At 41.3% G+C, this 22,309-nt stretch overlaps 2 protein-coding genes across 7 annotated transcripts in view; both read left to right on the forward strand.

The window, feature by feature from the left end:
* The window catches only part of LOC135092390 (extended synaptotagmin-1-like), a 124,747-nt gene that overhangs the window by 63,124 nt on the left and 39,314 nt on the right, over positions 1-22,309 (forward strand). The gene's annotated exons all lie outside the window — the stretch shown is intronic.
* LOC135092395 (uncharacterized) overlaps positions 257-22,309 on the forward strand; it is a 36,709-nt gene continuing 14,656 nt past the window's right edge. Inside the window, exons 1-2 of one of the 2 annotated variants that reach the window (XM_063990872.1) lie at positions 257-10,094; positions 15,116-15,296. In XM_063990872.1, coding sequence (XP_063846942.1) covers positions 9,492-10,013 — 522 coding nt within the window. In that variant the 5' untranslated portion in view covers positions 257-9,491 and the 3' untranslated portion in view covers positions 10,014-10,094; positions 15,116-15,296. Of the gene's footprint in view, positions 15,297-22,309 lie in introns of both variants that reach the window. The other variant, XM_063990871.1, reaches the window with a different exon arrangement.

Below are 22,309 nucleotides of genomic sequence, written 5' to 3' on the forward strand. Positions count from 1 at the left end.
TCTCTCTCTCTCTCTCTCTCTCTCTCTCTCTCTCACACACACACACACACACACACACACACACACACACACACACACACACACACACACACACACACACACACACACACACACACAGAGAGAGAGAGAGAGAGAGAGAGAGAGAGAGAGAGAGAGAGAGAGAGAATGGAAGGAGTGGGAGGGTGGGTGGAAGGATGGAGGGAAGGGGGAGGAGATCAGGAAAGGGAGAGGGCAGGATGAGAGAGAGAGAGAGAGAGAGAGAGAGAGAGAGAGAGAGAGAGAGAGAGAGAGAGAGAGAGAGAGAGAGAGAGAGAGAGAGAGAGAGAGCGCACGCACACACGCACACACACACACACACACACACACACACACACACACACACACACACACACACACACACACACACACACACACTGTTTTAGATGTGATAGCAGTACACTCATACCTCAGTACTATGGACTAAAAGTGCAGGACACCGGTCCGATGAAGCCGATTGTCTGTAGGTACCGACACTAAGTGTTAGGTTACGTTAGGATTAGCAAATATCAACAATTACACTATGAAAGACAGGAATAAATACAGTACTGTACTGTACTTTTAATCAAGCACACAATGCCATCCCATGGTATCCATGGTAACCATGGTCAGTACCCAGGGGAGTAGCAGCAGTGATGAGGAAGACCAGTTGCTGGTGACAGTGCCAAATCTATTGGAGGTTCATAGCTGTATGGACACTGTGCTACAATTTGGGGAACACACCAAGAATACAGATATCAGTGTTCATTATGGAAACCTCAGAATTCTTTGAGAGGCTATGATTAAAGAACAATTTCAAAATGGCAAGCAATTAAAATTAGACATCTTTTTCAAACCATTACATGTCACAGGGGAAAGGGGGTGGGGTTAAGGTTGATCAAATCAGTGTTTCTTTCTGTTTAGATTAAAGGGTTTAATTAAATTTTGGGATATTTATTCAAAGTTAGAATTGAATTACTTTTGCTTTGATTTAGTTTATTGTTCAATTTAGTTTTGATTTAGCTGTTGTTAATAGATGTAGAAATACTAGACTAGGTGCCACCAGTCATAGTTTCCGCTAAATAATTCTAACCTTGCTTTATATGGTAGCATTTTAGTCTGAGGTCTATAAGGCACTGGAAACACTCAATGACAACTGATTGAGTTTTATTGATGTTAGCTTCTAAATAACAAATATTTTCAAATATTTTTTTCTCTTCTGATTTACAATGATTTTCTAGAAATTAGTTCAGTTACCTAGGACCAGTGGGACCTCCTATATTGGGAACAATGATAACTAATGAGTTCATAATAATAACATTTAAATGAATGTTATAAAAATTAATTGGTACTTCAGGGGCTTCCCTTGATTTTTGGAAGAAAACATCCTAATTGTGTAAGTGTTACATTCAGTTGTGTGTATCACTGGTGTTTGACTGCTGCCTTATCAAAGACAATTTACCTTAGTCTGTTTACATTCTAAATTTTGTTTCCTCCCCCCAAAAATAATAATAACTGGCAAAGGGGAATTTTACATCCTTCTCTCTGTGGACAACGATGTTGATTAGTCTTTTTCACAAATAATCAATAAATATAGGTACAAAAATGCTTATTTTCATATGAACAAAACCTTTAAGCAATCCAAGGTTTCGGGCCCTGACGGACATACCTGTGGACAACAATGTCAGTCTCCAACACCAAAATGAAGCGCTGGGTTTTATATATTGGCCACCATACATCCCAGGAACTAGTCCTCTGCCTAACTATAAAGACATAATTTTGCAATGTCCTTCGTAGTTGATCACCCTTCTACATTCACACATTTTCTTGAACATTTTTGCTAATGGTCTCTGTACTCCTGGATTCTATCACTCTATTAATAATTTTTGGATCTAAACATTAACAAAGAATTTCTCTCAAAATACAGATTATCAGTTCTGGCATATTTTCTCATAATCTACAATGTTTTATGATTGTGATTTTTCATGTGACTGGGCCAGGAATATGGTCATTTTCCAGTTGCCTTACAAATCAAAGGATACTACTCTGCACCATCTCCAAATATCAACAACTAATTTAACAATTTGTAGCTTACAATTTCATTTAATTTTCTTGTTCTATGGTTTTTACTAATTCCGAAAGTATATACAAAGTTTTGTTTACATAAGCAAGAAGAAAGTAAATTCTATATTCATGACCTTTAAGCTATAAAACTACTTCCTATGATTATTATTATTTGGATTTTTTTTTTTTCTCCCCTAATTGCTGTTTTGTCCTATGACCGTAGTTCCATCACCGACGTTTCCCTAACCTTGCAGGTTTGCCAGATCAAAACCCTCCGTGAAACACTCTTATGTGGTAATACTGCAATCTAGAACTTTCGGTTAACGGAATTCGGTATCCCTAATATTTTCTATATGCAGGAATCTACGCCTTTCCTTATTAAGATAGTAAATTATATTATGTTTTTTTATTAATATATTTGAATGCATAAACACAAGTAAACATATGATTAGCCAAATCCTTTGTTGTGGTACCAGAGTGCGCCCTCTGCACGCGCGTGCAAGTTTTGAAGGGATGGAGGCCTGTACATGCCTTGTAAGACCCTTCAGTGAAAATGAGAGAATGGCTTTTCTCTCTTTCATTAAAGGGAGGCTTGTCATCATGTCCAAATGACAGGTTTCTAATATACAGCTGGAGAAGAAACAAGCCTGGGAGGAAATATGCCAGCAATATGCTGAAATGTTTCCTCCCAATGAAGGTTGTGCCCCCAGATCCACCATCTCCGTGTGTGTGTGTGTGTGTGTGGGGGGGGGGGGGGGCAAGGAATAAAGCAATTAGAAAGTGCCACAATAACAAGGAAATGATGGGCTAATGGTTTGAGGGCTGTAGAGTTGATTGTGGAAGGAAGAGTTACACAGGTTAAAATAAGTAAATAATGAAAGAAAAGAAGTTAGAACATAGATATAACAAGGAAATGATGAGTAGATCATGACTAAAAAGGCCCAATGCTAGTGATGCAATATAGTTTAATAATCATGGAAGGAAAAGGAGTTACATGGCCAAACTCGCCTTGTTACCAACTACACTATCAAGGTATGTGAAACTTTCTGAAATCTCAACATCCTCACTGCATGGATGAACAGACTGTACTGTTTCATCCAGCAGCCCTGAAACACCTGTACCTTGGTCTTGGCCCAGGAGACCTGAAGTCTCAAGGGCTTTGCCTCCTCATACAGTGCCTAGAGAGTCATCACCAAAACCTCCAGTGACTCCGCCAGGATTACTGCATCATCAGCAAAAACTAGGTCAATGACCCTGGTATTGCCAGTGGTGCTCCACAATGACTGGTCCAGTATCCAGTCCATACAAATGTTGAAAAGCGATAGGGCAAGGACACAGCCCTGCCTCACTCCCACATTCATGGGAAAGAAGCTGGACAAGGCCCCACCAACATTTCACAGCACTCTCTGGCCAGTCAGCAGACCAATAGTTCTCGTAGGAATCCCACAGAGTCACAGAATATCCCAGAGTGCCTCACAGTGCACTGAATCAAATGCCTTCTTGAGATCAGCTTAGGCTGCAAGCATCCTCTGTTGAAATTCACATCAGCACCCTACCAGTAAGCGAAGTGCTAGGATATGGTCAGTTGTTGACTTGCATTCGTGAACCCAGACTGTTCAGGTTCAGCACAATACCACGGTAGTTGTTGCAGTCCTGGTGGTCCCCTTTCCCTTTCCAGATAGGGACGACCAACCCCTTCTTCCACTCAGAAGGAATAGTACCAGACTGCCATACGGCAGTCAAGACTGCATGCAACCCATGGATCATGGCAATAGGCAAAATGCATGCAAAATATACTAGTGGCGTGGCAGCTTCTGGAAGCTCGCCTGTGAACATACTATAAGCATCCTCTGTCCTTTGTCAGCAAGAAATCTGAGTAACTTTCCAGTATAAAGCTTCCTACACAGCACAGGAGATGAATATTCATTTACTACTTATCTCACGTATGAAATAAAGATGAGAGAAGGTGAGTTGAAGAGGAGGTGGACCAGGCATCAGCTGACGACATTGTTGGATGACATTGTTGGTGCCACTTCTTCCATGTGCAGAATGTATAGCTTGAGATACCAAATATTTTGCAGTTCTTCTACTTTCCAGTTAAAAATAACCAAAATGTACTTCTTATTCTGATCACATAATTCTTGCTCATATGTTTTACAGAACATACTTTACACTGTAAATAAACATGACACCCTGCAGGAAAACATCACCTTATTTCTTCACTTCTACACCAAAGTCTTGTAAACGTGTTTGTGTTTTTAAATATTTCCTCATATATGGGTCGAGGGGGACTGAAATTCACATATTATACTCCAATGAGAATATGCTAGCGCTTCATTATGCATAAATGACAACTTAATCCTTAATAATGTCCCAAAGGAAAGGTCCAAGGGAGGTCTCAATGTACCTTGGATCTGCTAAGTTTCACTTGGAGGAAGATGTGAGACGGGTGTATCACCATGGATCTGCTAAGTTTTACTTGGAGGAAGATGTTGTAAGACGGAAATACCACCAACAGACTCCAGGATCACCTGATGCACCAGCAGTACCAGCCTGTCTACCCTCACTGTCACCTAATGAACCACCAGCCTCTATCTCACATTGTTCACATGATACTGATACATCTGTACCACCAGCACAGCCTACAAGCAGTACATCATTGGAACTGCAAAGCTGGCTGGTACCGCTGGTGCATCAGGTGAACACAGAGTCTGCACTAGTTTAAAAAAGCTGTCTAATTTTAATTGCTTGCCAGTTTGAAGTTGTTCTTTAATCATGTCTCTCAAAGAATTCTGATATTTCCATAATGAACACTGATATCTCTATTCTTGGTGTGTTCCACAAATTGCACAGTCTCCATACAGCTACACAGCTCTGATAGGTTTGGCACTGTCACCAGCAACTGGTCTTCCTTGTCACTGCTGCTACTCCCCTGAGTACCAACCATAGTTATCATGGATACCATGGGATGGCATAGTTATAGAAAATTATGATAATTTAAACACAACACATAAAAAGGGCAAAAACCATGGAGCAATGAGCTACACATGTTGTTATACTGATGTAAACAAAGTGAATGCCTGCAAATAAGCAGTCAGTTCTCAAAGCAGCAGCACACATCCAGTGTTGCCACACCTCCATCCGTAGTGCACGGGACTTTTAAAACTGAGTTGGCTGCACCAGATTTTGTCTGCTGCTTCCAAAATCCATTAAAGTGAAGTCCATAGGAGAGGTATGAGTGTACTGCACAGCTACAGCGCTGCATCACACCAGATGTGAATAGAAAACACACATTTTTTTAGGGATCTTGGCACCTACGCTCTTCCTATTATTCATCAATGATCCTTTAAACCAAACTTCTTGTCCTGTTCACTCCTTCGCTGATACCACCCTGCACTTTTCTACATCTTTTTATGGATGTCCAACTATTCAGGAAGTAAAAAGTTCATGCAGGGAAGCCACAGAATGCCTGACTTCTGATCTCTCCAAAATTTCTGACTGGGGCAGTGCCTCAAAAGTTCAGTTCCTCCATCTATCAACTCGACACAACCCTCCAGACAACTATCCCTTCTCCAGTGACACTCAGCTGTCCCCCCTCTTCTACACTGAACATCCTTTCCTTATAATCTAAACTGGAAATTTAACATCTCATCTCTAGCTAGAGCAGCTCCTATGAAGCTAGGTGTTCTGTGTTTTCTCATCTCCCAACCCAGCTGCTAACTCTGTACATGGGCCTTATCCATCCATGTATGGAGTTTGTTTCACATGTTTGGGGGATTCCATTCAGACCACTATTTTAGAGAGGGTGGAATCAAGTGCTTCATTGACTAACTCTCTCATATCACAGCAATGTTGCAGCTCTTACTATCTTCCACTGTTATTTTCACACTAACTGCTCCTCTGATATGCTAACTGCAAACATCTCTTCCAGCAACCTGGCAGCACAAGACTCTTCTTTTTCTCATCCTTATCTGTCCACCTCTCTAATGCAGGAATTAACCTGTAATTTCAATGATTCATCCCTTTTTTGGTAAAGTGTAGAACTCCCTGCCTGCTTCAGTGTTTCCTCCTTCCTGTGTCTTGAACTCTTTGAAAAGCTAGGTTTCAAGACACTTATCATCTCTGTTTTTATTATTTTATCTGATATCTCTATGAGAACTGGCATTAAGTGGGCCCTTTCTTTTTATTAAAGATTTTTGTTGCCCTTGGCCAGTGGCCCTCTTACACACACACACACACACACACACACACACACACACACACACACACACACACACACACACACACACACACTACAATTTTTTTTCCATAACTTTATGATGAAACATAAAATTTTTTTTCCGCAAAAAGTCACATCTTTATGAAATAGGGGGTACATCTTATGCAGAGGTGCATTTAATATGCTGGCAAATACAGTGTGTGCTACTAGGTGAACAGGGGCTACACATTAAGAGGCTCACCCATTTGCCTCATCGTGGCCAGGACTTAAACCCAGGACTTCTCAGTTATGAGCCAAGCATGCTAACCACTACACTACAGTACACAGTGTTTGTGTGTGTGTATGTGTGTGTGTGTGTGTGTGTGTGTGTGTGTGTGTGTGTGTGTGTGTGTGTGTGTGTGTGTGTGTTTGCTTTGCCCTTACATCTGGCAGTGCAGAAGTGCATCATCATCACATCTAAAACTGTCTTTGTGTGTGTGTGTGTGTGTGTGTGTGTGTGTGTTTTGTTGTTGTTCTCACATCTGGCAGCGTGATGGTGCAGCCTCATTGCATCTAAAAGTGTATGTGTGTGTGTGTGTGTGTGTGTGTGTGTGTGTGTGTGTTTTGTTGTCACGTCTGGCAGCACAGTAGTGCAACACCATCACATCTAAAACTGTGTGTGTTTGTTTTGTCCTCACATCTGGAGTGATTTGATGGTGCTGTGTCGTCACATCCGCCACAGTAGTGAGACATTTCATTTGTGTTTTTTCACAATGTGGTGATGCCATTACCAGCTTTCCTCTCCCCTTCTCTTGCATGTGAGCTAACATGTTGTTGTGGTTGATAAATGGTCTATCCACATAAAGAAGTTGTGTGCTCAGATATGTGAACTGTACACAGAAATATGTATACAAAACATAGCATGTATGCATTTATTTTTATTATCTGTGACACCAATGGTAGGAATGTATGACCCACGCAATACCAAAGCATGAAACTCAAGGAAATAATGTGCATTTCTGGAGGGTGAAAATTTAGGGCTCAGGACGAAACTTAAGGATCATGAAACTCAGAGGGTATTGTACTTGTAATATACAGGACATGAGCTAAACTTGCATGTGTCTGTGTCTGCATTTCTTTTCTCAATGCAGTCTCCTTGCTTCCATCACCTCTTCTGGTCTAATGTGGGTGTCTGTTTTTATGGGAAAAAATGTACAGTTAGGTTACTGCTTATGCATAATATTCATTTTGCTTCCAAGTCATACTGAAAAATGAGGAACTTAAAGCCAAATGTGGGGAAGGGCTGCAACAAGTCACAGAAAAGTTCGTAATGTGGAGCAGGGTAACACTAATATCAGGGGAGTGAGCACACTGCTGCTGCCATACAAAGCCATGTTAGTTTAGTGAGAAGGGCAGGCTGCAGCCACTGCTGCTGCCACTGCTGCTGCAGCCATCAACAGCGATATTAATAGTGAGTGTTCAACAGTTGTGTGTGTGAACAATGGCTCAGTGTGTTTATTTTTTGTGATTGTCACTGTATGTACTGCGTACTTTGGGGGCCAAGAGCTCTTTAGGTGCATGAGTTTAAATCCTGTCCTTCATGAGGAGACACCATTCTGGGCCTGATAGATGAGAGAAACTGGACAAAGAAAAAAGTAAAAAAAAAAATTGTTTTATTCATTATAATTTTTATGTTTCATGAGCTCTTGTTTATCTATTACCTTCAATTATTTGCATAAAAATTTTGAATGCTATAGGTAGTCTGGAAATGCATGTATCTTATTTTAATTTTTGAGGAGCTTGTCTCAATCAGGTCAGAATCACAGTCATTTTCTGTCGTTACTTTCATTAAAACTCTAATGTGAATCACACTAAATTGGGCTGATAGCAGAACTGAAGCCTGGCATTAACAGAGACCTGACTGCTCTACCTTTCACTCACTGATATCCTCTGTCCTCCACACATGGACTGGTCATGCCATCAGGTTAAAACCCAGCTAACATGGAACTATTGGAAATTTACTGGCCCAGTACTGAATTTCCTGGAAATTAAACATTGGCACAATGCTTGCAAAACCTACCCCTAATATTTGACCATTATAAATCCCTTATCCATTTGCACCCAGGGCAGTTAATGGGATTGTATCAAATTTGTTAAGGACCAATGTCTGCATACCATTATAATTCCAATGTCTTGTACTGGCCAGATATTGGCACAACACCATTTATTTTTATTATGGAATTGGAATTTCAAAACAATTTCAGTTATCCATACTTATTCCATTGTCCAGTATTAGACCTGTATTGGATGCATTCCTTGTTTTCAAATGTTAATTATGGCTTTCCATTAATTCCTGATAGACATACAATGTAGATACTACTGAAAAGCATGTTTAATTATATATATAATGGAACTTCAGTTACCAAACATCTCCCTTTTCAAACAACTCGGTTTTTTAACAAAAAATTTTAACTCATAATTGCTTTGGTTGCCTTACCATAATTCAGCTTTTGAACAAAGTTACTTGATTTCAAATACTAAAAGATGTAGCAAAAGCTGCCATTTATTACTAACTTATAGTTTCTTTAAATATTTCCTTAATTTTTATATATTTGGAAGAGAGACATAGAGTATAAGACAGTAATTCAGTCTTTGAAATAAGTTAAATGTGATCCTGTTGAAGACCCTTGAATCAGAATCAGAATCAGTGAGTGGCACCAGAGAGAGAGAGAGAGAAAGAGAGAGAGAGAGAGAGAGAGAGGACACATGAGAGATTTTTTTTTCGGGGGGGGAGCTTCTGCAAAAAAAGTAGGAGAACAAAGATGGTGATGAATGCTTGCTGTGTGTGTGAGGAGGTGACCAACAGGTCAAGATGAGTAGCATGTGGAAGGTGTATGAGATGGTACCATGTGACTTGTGTGGGCATGAAAGATGTAAACATGAAGTTGCTGAGTCACAAGAACATTACATTGTGTGGTAAATGCCTAGAACGAACTCAGGATGCATGTAACATAGAGATGATGAAGAGGAGTGCAAGAAAAGCAGCAAGAAAAGCAGCCAAACAGAAAATAAGAAGAGTAAGAGTGACGCCAAGGCCAAGACCAGCCAGGAAGACAACTGCCAAGGACCAGCCAAAACCAACCAGCCTAAACGAGGAGAGGTGTAACAGGATGAAGATGGTAAGGAGGCACCCAATACAGATTATTGGGATAGTATGGTGCACTACACTCCTGTCCAAGTCAGGTGCTCCGTGCCTGGAATTGGGTGCACCAATATGCCTGGTGCCAGCATTAGGGACATCACAGAAAAAGTCAAGCAAGAGACTAAGAAGATGGAAGATGGCATGCTGATCGTCCAGGGTAGGGGAAACCAGCTGCAAGAAAATGGAGTGGATGCCACTGTGAAGGAGATAATGGATGCTGTGATGTCTGCAGAGAAGAAGACGAATGTAGCTGTGGTGGGAATTCTGAGACAGCCACAAGAAAGTATGGAGTATGAGAGGCTGAGAAGAGGAACAAACAAGAGACTGTGTGAAGAAATTGTGATGATAAAGATGAAATGGATGACTGAGAAGAGTGGGAACATGAGCTTCCTAGACCTGGACAAGACCTTGGGCGAGGACCAGTTCTATGCCAGGGATGGAGTTCACCTTAATGCGGATAGCAATGCGAGGATGGGAGCGAGACTGCAAGAGTGGGTGAAGGCAAGGACGGTGTGCTGTGTGGACCTGATATGAAGAAGAGCAACTGAGGATGAAAGGAATGGAAGAGAAGTCACCAACCAGGCAAGAAAAGGCATGAAGTTTGGATGTGTGAAGGTGAGAGGATGGAGCATAGGAAAATTTGAGGATGTGTGTAAGGAACTAAATGAATGGCATTTTGACATAGTTGGAATGACGGAGACACATTTGAAGGATGACTTGAATTCGGATGGCAGTGAGTATATGATGATTGGAAAGGGATGGAAAGTTCAGGATAGGATAGGAGGAGGAGTAACATTTTTGTATAGGAAGGAAAGGAACTTTAGAATAGAAAAGTTAGATGTAGGAAATTGTATCATGAGTGAGGATATTTTAGCAGTGAAGGTAGAGTGCACAGGTGAGCGTGGAAAGTGTGAAAGATTGGTGGTGATTGTGGTTTACATGACAAAGGTGAAAGAGAAGTGAGAGAAAACAGCAGGAAGTATGGTGTATTGAGGAAGATTGTAAGAGAGTATGCTGGAGGGAGAGAGAGTGATGATTATGGGAGACATGAATGCACACATAGGTATTTTAGGTGAACAAATTAATAGGAATGGTGAAATACTGATGAGTTTGTGAATGAGATGGACCTAGAAAACCTGAATGAGACCCTGGCAGAAGAATGAGTGACTTGGTATGCTAGGAACAAGGGGTCTGCAATTGACTACATGCTTGTGAATGGGAGAATGCATGAGATTGTGGACTGCATGTGGACAGATGAGGATGGAATGATTGATGTTGTCTTGGACCATAACATGCTGGTACTAGAATGTAAGTTGAATGTAAGAGACAGAACAAATGCCAAGGCTAAGAGGAGAAAGTGGACTCTGAGGGATGTAGGATTGGAGAATTTCCGAGTAGACTTGAGTGAGAGAAACTGGGAAGATGAAAGCTTGAATGGTGTGGATAAAATGAATGATAGGTTTGTAGAGAATGAGAGGGATGCAGCAGCCAGCTAGATAGGATATGTAAGAACAAATACCAGGAAGCATTCATGTAAGCCATGGTGGAGTGACAAAATTAGGGACGCTAGAAAGGTAAGAAAGAGACTAAATAAAGTGTTCAGGCAGTTGAGAAAGAGAAGGCATGAGAGTGAGTACCAAAATGCATGGACAGTGTATGTGAGTCAGCAGTGAGTGATGAAGCGAAAGATAATAAATGCTAAAGTTAAGTGTGAGAGGAGTGTGATTCAATCCCTAAGAGAGAAAGGTGTTGAAGGTGGCTGGGAATGGTACAGATTCCTGAAGGATGAGGGAATGCCTGACAGTGAGAATGTGGATAGTCTGAAGGTGAATAGAGCAGTGGTGACAGATAGGGAAGAAATGAGAAGAGCAATAAAAGAGTTCTGGGAAGAGATTGGAGGTGTAGGTAAGGTACTTGATGTGAGAGAAGGTTGTGTGACACTGGAGAGGAAGTATGCAGATTAGTTGAATGAAAGAATCAGCAGGGAGGAAATGGAGAAATGTGTGAAAAGGCAGAAGAATGGAAAGGCAGCAGGGCCAGATAAGATACCTTATGAGATGTACAGAAATGGAGGGGAAGTTGTGAATAATAGGATGACTGAGTTATTTAACCAGGGAGAGTGTGGGAGGAGGAGAGATTGCCGAGAATGTGGAATGAATGCAGGGTGACTCTGCTGCATAAGGGAGGATACAAGAGTAAGAATGAGTTGAAAAATTACAGGCTGATTGCATTAGTGAACACAGTAGCTAAAATTTTTTATGCAGTGTTGAATGAGAGATTGTGTAAGTGTTAAGTGAAGAACAGAATGAGTTTCTTGTGGACAGAAGAGCAGAAGATAACATGTTTGTGATGAATGAAATAATTGAAAGAAAGAAGGATGGTAGTAAACTGTACTTAGGTTTTCTAGACAAAGAGAAAGCTTATGGTAGAGTGAACTGAGAGATGCTAGGTAGAGTCTTAGAAAAAATTGTGTTGAGTGCAAAGGTAGTTAACATGGTGCAGAGTATGTATATGGACACAAGAGCTAGATACAGACTAGGAGATATGGAAACAGAGTGGGTAAAGAGTGAGAGAGGAGTTAGGCAAGGAGTTAGTTGTCACCAACCCTTTTTAGTTTGTATGCAGAGGAGTTAGCAGCCAGAATGAGAAGAATGAAGAGTGAGTGTGGGGTATAATAAAATATGTGTGGTTTTTCATGCAGATGAGGTTGTGGTCATGAGTGAATCGTCAGATGAGCTTCAAAGTTTGTTTGATGCTGTAGATGGGTATGGAAGGGGCTTTGGTGTGAGATTTAGTAGTGAGAAAAGCAAGGTAATGATTGTGAATAGGTCAGAGGATGAGAGAAATTCAGTGTGGAGACTGAGAAGGAATGAGTTGCAACAGACAGATGAATACAAGTACCTGGGGATGTGGATGAGTAAGAATGGCTGTGTGAAGGCAAAGAATGAAAAGATAAGCATGGTGAACCAGTGGGTGGGTCATCTAGGAAGTGCAGTGAGTAAATATGACATGCTGCAAGAAGTTCGGAAGATTGTAGCTGTTCCAAGCATTATGTATGATATGGATGTGATTGTGTGGAATGAGAATGAATTAAAGAAGTTAGAAGTAGAACAGAATAGAGTAGCAAAGATGGCACTTGATGCACCAAGGTACACAGCGATAGAGGCCTTGAGAGGGGGACATGGGGTTGGAGTACTTTTAGAGAGAGACATGCAAAAGCAACCTTGAGGTACAAAGCTAGATTAGAGCAAATGGATGATGTGAGATTAGTGAGGAAGATGTTTCTGTGGATTGTTAAAAGTAGCAGATGGGGGAAGAAGTGTGTTAAGTTGGTAGTAAAGAGTGGTTTGGAAGCTAGTTGGGCTTTTCAGCAGTTTGAGGGGAGGCATGTTGAGAGTAACTGCAGTATAATTGTCAGAAATGGGGAGGGTTTAGAATGGGATGTAAGAAAGTGAAAAAATGAGACAGTGGTGGAGCATGTGGGATTGAGTGAATGAAAGAATAAGATGGAACATAAGAGTACTTTGGAGTGGTATAGAGAGAAAAGGCCCCGATGTATGAAAAGTGGTATGAGGGAAGCCTGGGCAGTGATCTTCTATTCCGAGCAAGGGTACAGTGTATGAATGTGAAAGCAAGGAATTACAGATGGTCTGAGTCCTGCAGCAAAGTGTGCCAAATGTGTGATATGGGAGAGGATGAGATGGTGGAGCATGTGGTGCTGGAGTGTGTGAAGTATGCCAGAGACAGGAATGAGATGATGCAAGTGGTGCTGAGGGAATTGGGGTATGCTAGAGTGGAGAAGACTGCTGGGACTGTGTGGGGAGATGAATGAAGGGATGACTGAGGCAGTGAAGGAGTTCCTGGGGAAAATGTGGTGTGCTAGATGTAGAAACTAGTGGTGTGATAGATGCTGTATGACTCTGTATGCTGTTTTCTATTTGTCTTTTTTTTTTTTTTTTTTTTTTACTGGAGTGCTGATGGAAAGGCATGGCTTGGGAGGAATCCTGAGCCTCCTATAAGATCAAGATCAAACACTCAGAAGTAAAGCTTATGATAGAGTGAACAGAGAAATGCTAGGTAGAGTCTTAGAAAAGATTGGATTGAGTGTAAAGATAGTTAACATAGTGCAAAGTATGTATGTGGACACAAGAGCTAGATACAGACTAGGAGACATAGAAACAGACTGGGTGAAGAGTGAGAGAGGAGTTAGGCAGGGCTGTATGTTGTCACCAACCATTTTTAGCCTGTATACAGAGGAGCTAGCAGCCAGGATGAGAAAAATGAATGTAGGGATAAGTGTGGGGAATGATAAAGTATGACTGCTCCTTTATGCAGATGACGTAGTTGTTATGAGTGAATCTGTTATGAGTGAATCGGCAGATGAGCTTCAAAGTTTGTTGGATGTGGTGGATGGCTATGGTAAAGACTCTGGAGTAAGGTTTAGCAGTGGGAAAAGCAAAGTAATGATTGGGAATAGGTCAGAGGATGAAAGTAATGTGGTATGAAGACTTGGAGAGAATGAGTTGAGACAGGTGCAAGATTACAAGTACTTAGGGATGTGGATGAGTCCTAGTGGGTGTGCAAAGGCAAAGAATGAAAAGATAAGTATGGTAAACAAGTGGGTAGGTCGATTGGGAAGCGCAGCAAGGATGAGAGCAAGTAAGTATGATGTGTTGAGAGAAGTGTGGAAGAGTGGCTGTGCCATATATAATGTATGGTATGGATGTGATTGCATGGAATGAAAGTGAAATTGATAAGTTAGAAGTGGGCCAGAATAGAGTAGCAAGGATGGCACAGAGTGCACCGAGGTGCACAGCAGTTGAAGCCTTGAGAGGTGACATGGGATGGAGCACCTTCAGAGAAAGACTGACAAAAGCCACACTTAGGTACAAGATTAGGCTTGAGAGAATGGATGATGCAAGAATAGCAAGGAAGGTGTACCTGTGGAATGAAAGTGGAAGCAAATAGAGGAAGAGATGCATGAGAATGACAGACAGGAGTGGATTGCAAGTTGTGTGGGCGATAAGAATGGCAGGGAGGAATCAAAATGAGCGTGAATGGGTGGTAACAAGAGGAGGCAGAGTGGGAGCCGAATGGGATGTGAGAAAATGGAAGAATGAGATAGACAAAGAAGTGAAATGTGTGGGATTGAATGAATGGAAGAATGAAATGGAAAGAAAGAAGACCCTGGAATGCTACAAGCAGAAAGAGGAACCGAGGTATAAAAGGTGGTATGGTGGAAGCCTGGGCAGTGATCTCTTCTGAGCGAGGGCACAGTGTATGGATGTGAATGCAAGGAGTTACAGGTGGTCTGAGTCCCGCACCAAAGTGTGCCAGATGTGTGACATGGGAGAGGATGAGACAGTGGAACATGTGGGGCTGGAGTGTGTGAAGTATGCCAGAGACAGGAATGAGATGATGCAAGTGATATTGACTGAGTTAGGGCATGATAGGAATGAAAGAGTGGAGAAGACAGGAAAGGAATGGATGGTGTTGTTGCTGGGATTGTGTAGAGAGGCAAATGAAAGGGTGATTGAGGCGGTGAAAGAGTTTCTGGAATGTGGCGTGCCAGATGTATGAACAATTAGTGTAGAGGATGCTGTTCGTTTCTCTTCTTTTTTTCCCCCCTTCTACAGGAATTGCCGATCCAAAGGCCTGGCTCAGGAGTTATCCTGTGCCACCTGTACCATCAAGATCAAGATCATGCTGTGGCTTTTTCTATGACCACAACGCCATCACTACTGCAAAACTGCATTTTCCCAGTAGCTTTTCCCAGCAGCAAGATGTTTAAGTGTTACGATCACCTTCATTATACCGGTGAGTGGGTTGCTCCTTTCTGTGTCACTCTCTAAGGCTTCCCTTACTTGATCAGTGACAAAGAGATTGCCTGCATGGTCTAAACAATATCTTTTGATGAGTTCTGTCACTAAGTTCATTCATTACATCCTTTCTGGATAAAAAAAAAAATCTAAGCAGAAGATGTTGTGGAGCGGCCATCTTAGTAGTGGGAGCATTGATCATTAACCACTAAGACATGGTGGATGGGTGTCAGAGAATGGATTAATCTATTTTACATTGATTTCTGTAGGGAAACTAGTGTCGGTTTTCAGACATTTTAGATTTCAAACAGCATTCAGGAACAAATTAAGTTTGAAAACGGAGGTTCCACTGTGTGTGTGTGTGTGTGTGTGTCTATATGTATATATATTACGGCCCTTGTACCTGCCTTGTCTCTCCAATCAGCCATCGGTTTTGAATACTGTTTTGACCAGACCATAGCAGTATCATAAAGACGAAGCTTTAGCAATGCTTCCACCTCCATACCTTGTCAGTCTCACTCGCTTCTCGCAGTTGGAACTATCCTCTCTCCTGTTGCCTGGATTCGGTAACATCATCGTGAGTTAGAAGACATGACAAACACGAACAATCACACACATACCTTACACTCTTCATTATGTACATGCCAGAGCTACTTATATTTGTGTTGTATAATGGGTATTTGATTTCCTTTATTGCTTATTATTTGGTACATGTTACATTCATTTTGTTGCTAATTAACTTGCATATGTTTCAACACCTTTTGTTGGCATGGATGATGGTTATGGTTGGTTATTATTTGGTACATGTTACATTCATTTTGTTGCTAATTAACTTGTATATGTTTCAACACCTTTTGGTGGCATGGATGATGTGAATGCCGTGGGTGGTGGGGTGAGATTGAGAGGGAACAAGGGCCAGCGCAGCATGACATCATGGTTTCAGTCATGGCAGGCCCCTTGAATGACTACTGCATTGCGTATCTCAAAAAACGCATTATGTATGACGGAATTTTTTATTTGGTCATGTTAGATAAATTCACGTAAAGTAAATCCACATTAGCCACGGTCTTAGTGTGTGTGTGTGTGTGTGTGTGTGTGTGTGTGTGTGTGTGTGTGTGTGTGTGTGTGTGTGTGTGTGTATTGTTACAACCACAAATCCCTGCGCTTCCCACAGTTGCCTCAAATGGACTAGCTTGCCCAAGTCACCCTCTATGTGACTGGGTGCACGGCTTAAGGTGAGTTACAATGTCTTGTTTAGACTCTAGACTTTAGACTTTAGATCCTTTACCAGATGGTCGTAACAGCAGGTTACACACATGAGGTCACCAGTCTGTTTCTCCCATCCACAGTAAGGAAATATTACCACAGCTACTAACTCCAGCAGCTGGGAAAGAATTGCCAGCCACATTCTAGGGAGAGACAGTTTCAACAAATGACAAACACATGTAAGGATTATAATGTTCTCTGGAATACTGCCCTCACAAACAACAAGACAAAATCCTCCCACTTCCATAGAACACTATCTCCCTCTGCTGTGCAATATGATATCCAATTTCCCAGAAGACAAGCTCTGTTCCCCTTCCAGAATGACACAGCTCAGGGAGAAAAGATATTCTACTGCAAGGCAGCGTACACTAATCCTCTGCACCTAAAGGTGTTGAGAGTGCCCCAGATCACAGTAACATTTAACAAGCAAAATATACAGACAAACTGCCCACACAACAAACCACTCACAATAATGCCAAGTACTTGTCTCACAATAAGACAAGGAGTCACATCTTAATAAACACAGAGTGTCTTACAAGAGTGTACTCACAGGCAAGCTGATGGAGACCCTTAACACTAAATATATAATAAGCAGGGACATACTGCATTAACTTAATCAAATACCCACTTGCAGCAACTGGGCAATCTAGTGTTTTCTCCTTGGAAAACACTGCCTACCACAATATGTTTGTCTCGCTCAAGCTACCAACTATGACTGCTCGTGGGGACATATCACACGCTGAGCTCTCAGTGGTCATGAGAGTATGACTCATGTGGGAGGGGAGGAGGGGAACACTTTTCTTTTGGAAATTCTGGTGACTAAACTATGTGGCGTGGGTGAATGCTGATTATGCCAGCATCAAGGGCAACTCTTTTACTATAAACTATGTGAAGCTCAACATGAGGGAACAAAGGGAAAATGCTGGAACTAAATGGGGAAGGAGACTGGGTGGGAAGTATAAAATTTTTATATAAAGTATAAAATTCCTTATTAATAAATGGAAATGGCTTTCTTTTAAATTCTTTTAGTGATTTTTAAAATTTTTGGTTCAGTGTTTGTCTATGCTAAGGCATCTCATGCTATAAACTGTAATTATTTATTTGAGATCCTACCAGGTTGGGAGTGGATCTTTGAAATATGTTAATAGAGGTTGTTACATGTGTAATAATGATTTGGCTTTGATGGAGCAGAAGTTGTCTTTATAGCTAGAATTAGGAATGAGGTGAGGAAATTCAGAAAATCAGTGTTCCTCTCAAAAGTGAAAAGATTTTCCCTTGTAATGAAAAGAAGATTGTACCTCCAGTGTGATGCTTTATGATAATGAAATTTGGTTTGTTAAAAGGTAGTGACTTGAGTGTATGTGTGCTGAAGTAAGCATTATTAGGATTTATTTTTAGGAGTGTTAAAAGTAGAAGGCCCGAAGTAATACTAAAGTTATATTTGGCGCTAGTCAGACCTCATCTAGACCACACTGTGCAGTTCTGGTCCTCACATTACAGGAAGGATATAGGTCTATTAGAATCAGTACAAAGGAGAATGACTAAAAGGATACAGGGAATGAGGAGTATTCCTTACAAAGTGAGATTGAAACTGTTAGATTTATTCTTTAGAGAGACATAGGTTAAGAGGGGACCTGATAGAAGTCTTTAAGTGGTATAAGGGTTATAAGCAAAATTCTTAGGATCAGCAACCAGGACATAACAAGAAATAATGGGTTCAAGCTTGAAAAATTTAGGTTTAAGGAGGAGATAGGAAGAAATTGGTTCTTAAGTAGAGTGGTAGATGAGTGGAATGGACTCAGCAATCAAGTTGTTAGTGCTAAGACATTAGGGAGCTTTAAGAGAAGATTAGACAGTTCTATGGATGGGGATGATAGGTGGAAATAGGTAGGTATATTTCATACAGGGACTGCCACGTGTAAGCCTGGTGGCTTCTTGCAGCTTCTCTCATTTCTTATATTCTTATGTTTTTTATGAAACTGATTCATGAAACAATAAGATATATAACAAAATATCTTCCTCTTTATGTAGAAACAAAAATTATGCAGTTATACAACAGTACGTATATTAGTACTAGAAGTATTATATACTAACAATGAATCACTAAAAATGCTACCCATTACCAAAACAGAGACAAACTATTTATGTTGAAACCTTACTACAGGCTTCACAGTCCTACCTGATCTGGTAGTTACAGTTGCTGGTGCTGCAGGTGTGGTTTCAGTGGGTGTGTGTGCGTAGGGGCTGGTTTGTGTAGGTCCATGGGAACTATGAGGCAGTGTGAGTGGGGCAGGTCTGTCAGTAGTGAGGTCAGTTTCCTGTATGCATGTGTTATGTTGTGTAGTTATGTGGTCTGGTTGTAAGCCTATTTTGTTTCCTGTTGTGCTTATTGGTGTTGAGCCTCTTTTCAGTGTGATTGGCATAGGTGGCATGGAGGGTGTTGACTCAGGATGCTTGCAGAGCTGTTGGTGATTTCATCTGTGTAGAGTTTCATCTTCAGTTTTGACTGCATGCTACCTGCTGTTGATCATTTGGTGCACTCGTGCCTGACACCACTCCTTCATTCCAGGCATCAACGGTTGCATCCCCACCATATCACCAATGGCTAGTGGCTCCAACTCTCTTCTGTCGAGAAACTGCTCTGTGATTTTTTCTCGCTTTTCTTGCATTACTTCCCTCTCCCTGCTCCTGGGTTGTGCTGGTCATAGTTTGTCCTCCTTTGTAGGCAGTGATATTCTTGCCTGCCTCCCAGATATCTGCACTGGACTTCTACCAATGTCTTCATCAGGCATGTTTCTCCAGCTCAGCAACCCAAGGTATGAATTTTCTCCTGCAGCTTTGCATTTCCTTAGGATCCTTTTTGATGTCTTCACTGATGCTTCTGTTGCACCATTTGCTTTGATATTTCCTGGACTGATTGCCTCGTGCCCAAAATTTAATTTCCTTGCGAATGTATTGAATTCTGCTGATATAAACTGTGTCGCATTGTCACTTATGATCATGTCAGGGATTCCATGTGTGGCAAAACAATGTTTTAGCCCACTGATGACTGTAGATGATGCTGTATCTGGCAAACAATCAAGCTCAAAAAATTTATTGTAAAAATCTACAGTCACCAAGTAACTCCTGCCAGCCCATGAAAATATATCAGTCCCAGATTTCTTCCAAGGGTGGTGTGGAACATTGTGTAGATGAAGAGATTCTGGTGCTTGCTTATCAGCATATGTGGCACAAACACCACACGTCTCTACAAAGTGGAGGATCTTGGCTGACATTCCGGGCCAGTAGACAAGGCCTCGTGCTCTTCTCAGGTATGCATTTATGCCTAGATGTCCTGCATGCACTTTTCCTTTATTTCCCATCTGAGAGATGAAGGTATTACCACACGTTGCCCTCTATATATCATTCCATCCTGCATAGACAGTTCATCCTTGTAACTGAAGTAAGGAAGCACACACGAGAGTAGTGAAATCTTTTCTTCACACCAGCCTTTCTGTATTACCTCTCTTAACTTTACTAGTGTCTCATCCTGTCTTCTTGTACATTGTATATGGTTCAGACGATCATGTTTCAGTGGGAAAAATGTCACATTGTTGACTTTGACCATCTCTTGTGATGATTCTCCTGTGGATGTGCGGGAGAGAACATCAGCTACAGGTATGTCTTTCCCTGGCATGTACAATAACACATAGTTATAATTGTGTGCATGCAACATCATCTCTTGGAGTCTCCTTGGGGCACTTGATAAGGGTTTTTTATTAATTGCAACTAGTGGTTTGTAGTCTGTGATCACCAGTGTCTGTCTGCCATAATTATAGCAGTGGAATTTACCCAGTCCGTAAACGACTACAAGCATTTCTTTCTCTATTTGCACATACCTTCTCTCTGTCTCAGATAGAGAATGGCTAGCATAAGCTATGGGCTTGTCCTTCTGCCTCAAGGCAGCTCCCAGACCATATTCACAGGCATCTACTTTGAGTGTCAGTTCCAGCTGGGGATCATAGAATTCAAGAACTGGAGAGTTAGTCACTATGTCTTTAAGCATATTGAATGATTCTTGCTGAGTTGTTGCCCACACCCACTGTATCTTTTTCTTCAAAAGATTATGCACAGGCTGCATCATAACTTCCATGGCCTTGGAACAAACTTTGCAGCATAGTTGACCAACAGAAGGAAATGACACAGCTCTTGTACCTTGCACGGTGGATTCATGTCATTAATTGCTCTCACTTTTTCTGGATCCACTTTTAATTCTTTGCCTGTGATCCTGTGACCCATTCCTTCTTAGTTCTAATTTGTCTCTGTTCATTTGTATACCCAGCTTGGTACATCTGTCCAATAGTCCTCTTAAGTTCTGGTCATGAATCATCAGATTGTCAGCAATACTCACAACACCAGATAAATCACATACTGTTTCTAAGATTTTTCTTCTCAAAAATCTCGGCAGACACTGAAAGGCTGTAGGGTAGACGCAGGAATCTGTACCTTCCAAAGCACATCTGGAAAGTGGTAAGCTTGCTCGACTCTTCATCCAGCTTGACATACCAGTAAGCCGAAGAAAGATCAGCCTTACTGAAGACGGTAGAGTGCTTGAGCTCACGTAAAATGTCCTCAAGTATTGGCAGAACATAATGTTCATGTAACAGAGCTGTATTCAGTTCCCAGGGATCAATGCAGAGTCTGAGCTTCCTGTTTTTCTTTGGTGCAACAACTACCTGGCTAACCCTAGTGACTCCATCCTTGCCAACTCCTCATGAAGCTTTGGTCTGATTGCTATCGCTATCTTCCTGCTAGGCATGATGGAAGGCTTGATGTTAGGGTTTGTGTTTAGATGTTGCATGCCTGGCAGGGATCCTAGTTCACCTGAAAAAAACTTGCTTGAACTCTGATATTTGTGAGACTTTTTCAGAATTCTTGCTTTGCACCTTCATGAGTCCTATAGTTTCACTTGATTTCAGACTCAGCATTGGCATTTGGTTACCTTCAAACACTAAGAATTCAACAAAGTATTTCTTTTTTGTTACAGGGATTTCTAGCACTAGTTCTGCATGTTCCCACAGAGCTCAGTTGAGAGTTGTTCCACATTTTGAGCACACTAGTATCAGTTTTAATACTATCAGCATACTGAAGTGGTAACAAGTCGGCAGTAGTGCCGGGGTCAACTTGGAACACTAGATCTTTACCACCAACAATCATTCAACATTTAATCAGCTTCAAATCTAGGCCTGTTTTCACCATACTTTTCCACTCTTCCTCTGAGGAGGATTTAGTTTCTTCGTCCAGTGTGTGTGTATTCTGGGAACTTTCTTAGTATTCACCTTCCCTACTGTTTTCTTCTGACACTCTGAGGCAAAAGTGATTGGCTCCATTACACTTCCTACACGTCTGTCCCTAAGCAGGGCATGGTTCTTTCCGTAACACGTGCATAAATCCACAGACCTTGCATTTGCATTTTTCAGCATGATTCTTGTCAGTAATACTCAACTGGTAAACTTTTTCAGGCTTTAGCACTGTTACATATATCTGCACTTTCTGCTGCTTGGCACAAGTCAACACACTGAGTACAAGTCAGTTTCCTAATCTTTAGTAACTCTTGTCAGGCAACAGGGTCGAGAATCCCAATAACAGTTCTGTCACGTAGCACCAAGTCTAGGCATTTGTCACAATAACTGCACGTTTTTATCAGCACATGCAGATCACTGTAAAAGTTTTTTAAACTTCCTTCTTCCTCTTGGCAGTGACAAT

The sequence above is a fragment of the Scylla paramamosain genome, chromosome 40, assembly GCF_035594125.1.
Source record: "Scylla paramamosain isolate STU-SP2022 chromosome 40, ASM3559412v1, whole genome shotgun sequence".
NCBI classification, from domain to species: Eukaryota; Metazoa; Arthropoda; class Malacostraca; order Decapoda; family Portunidae; genus Scylla; species Scylla paramamosain.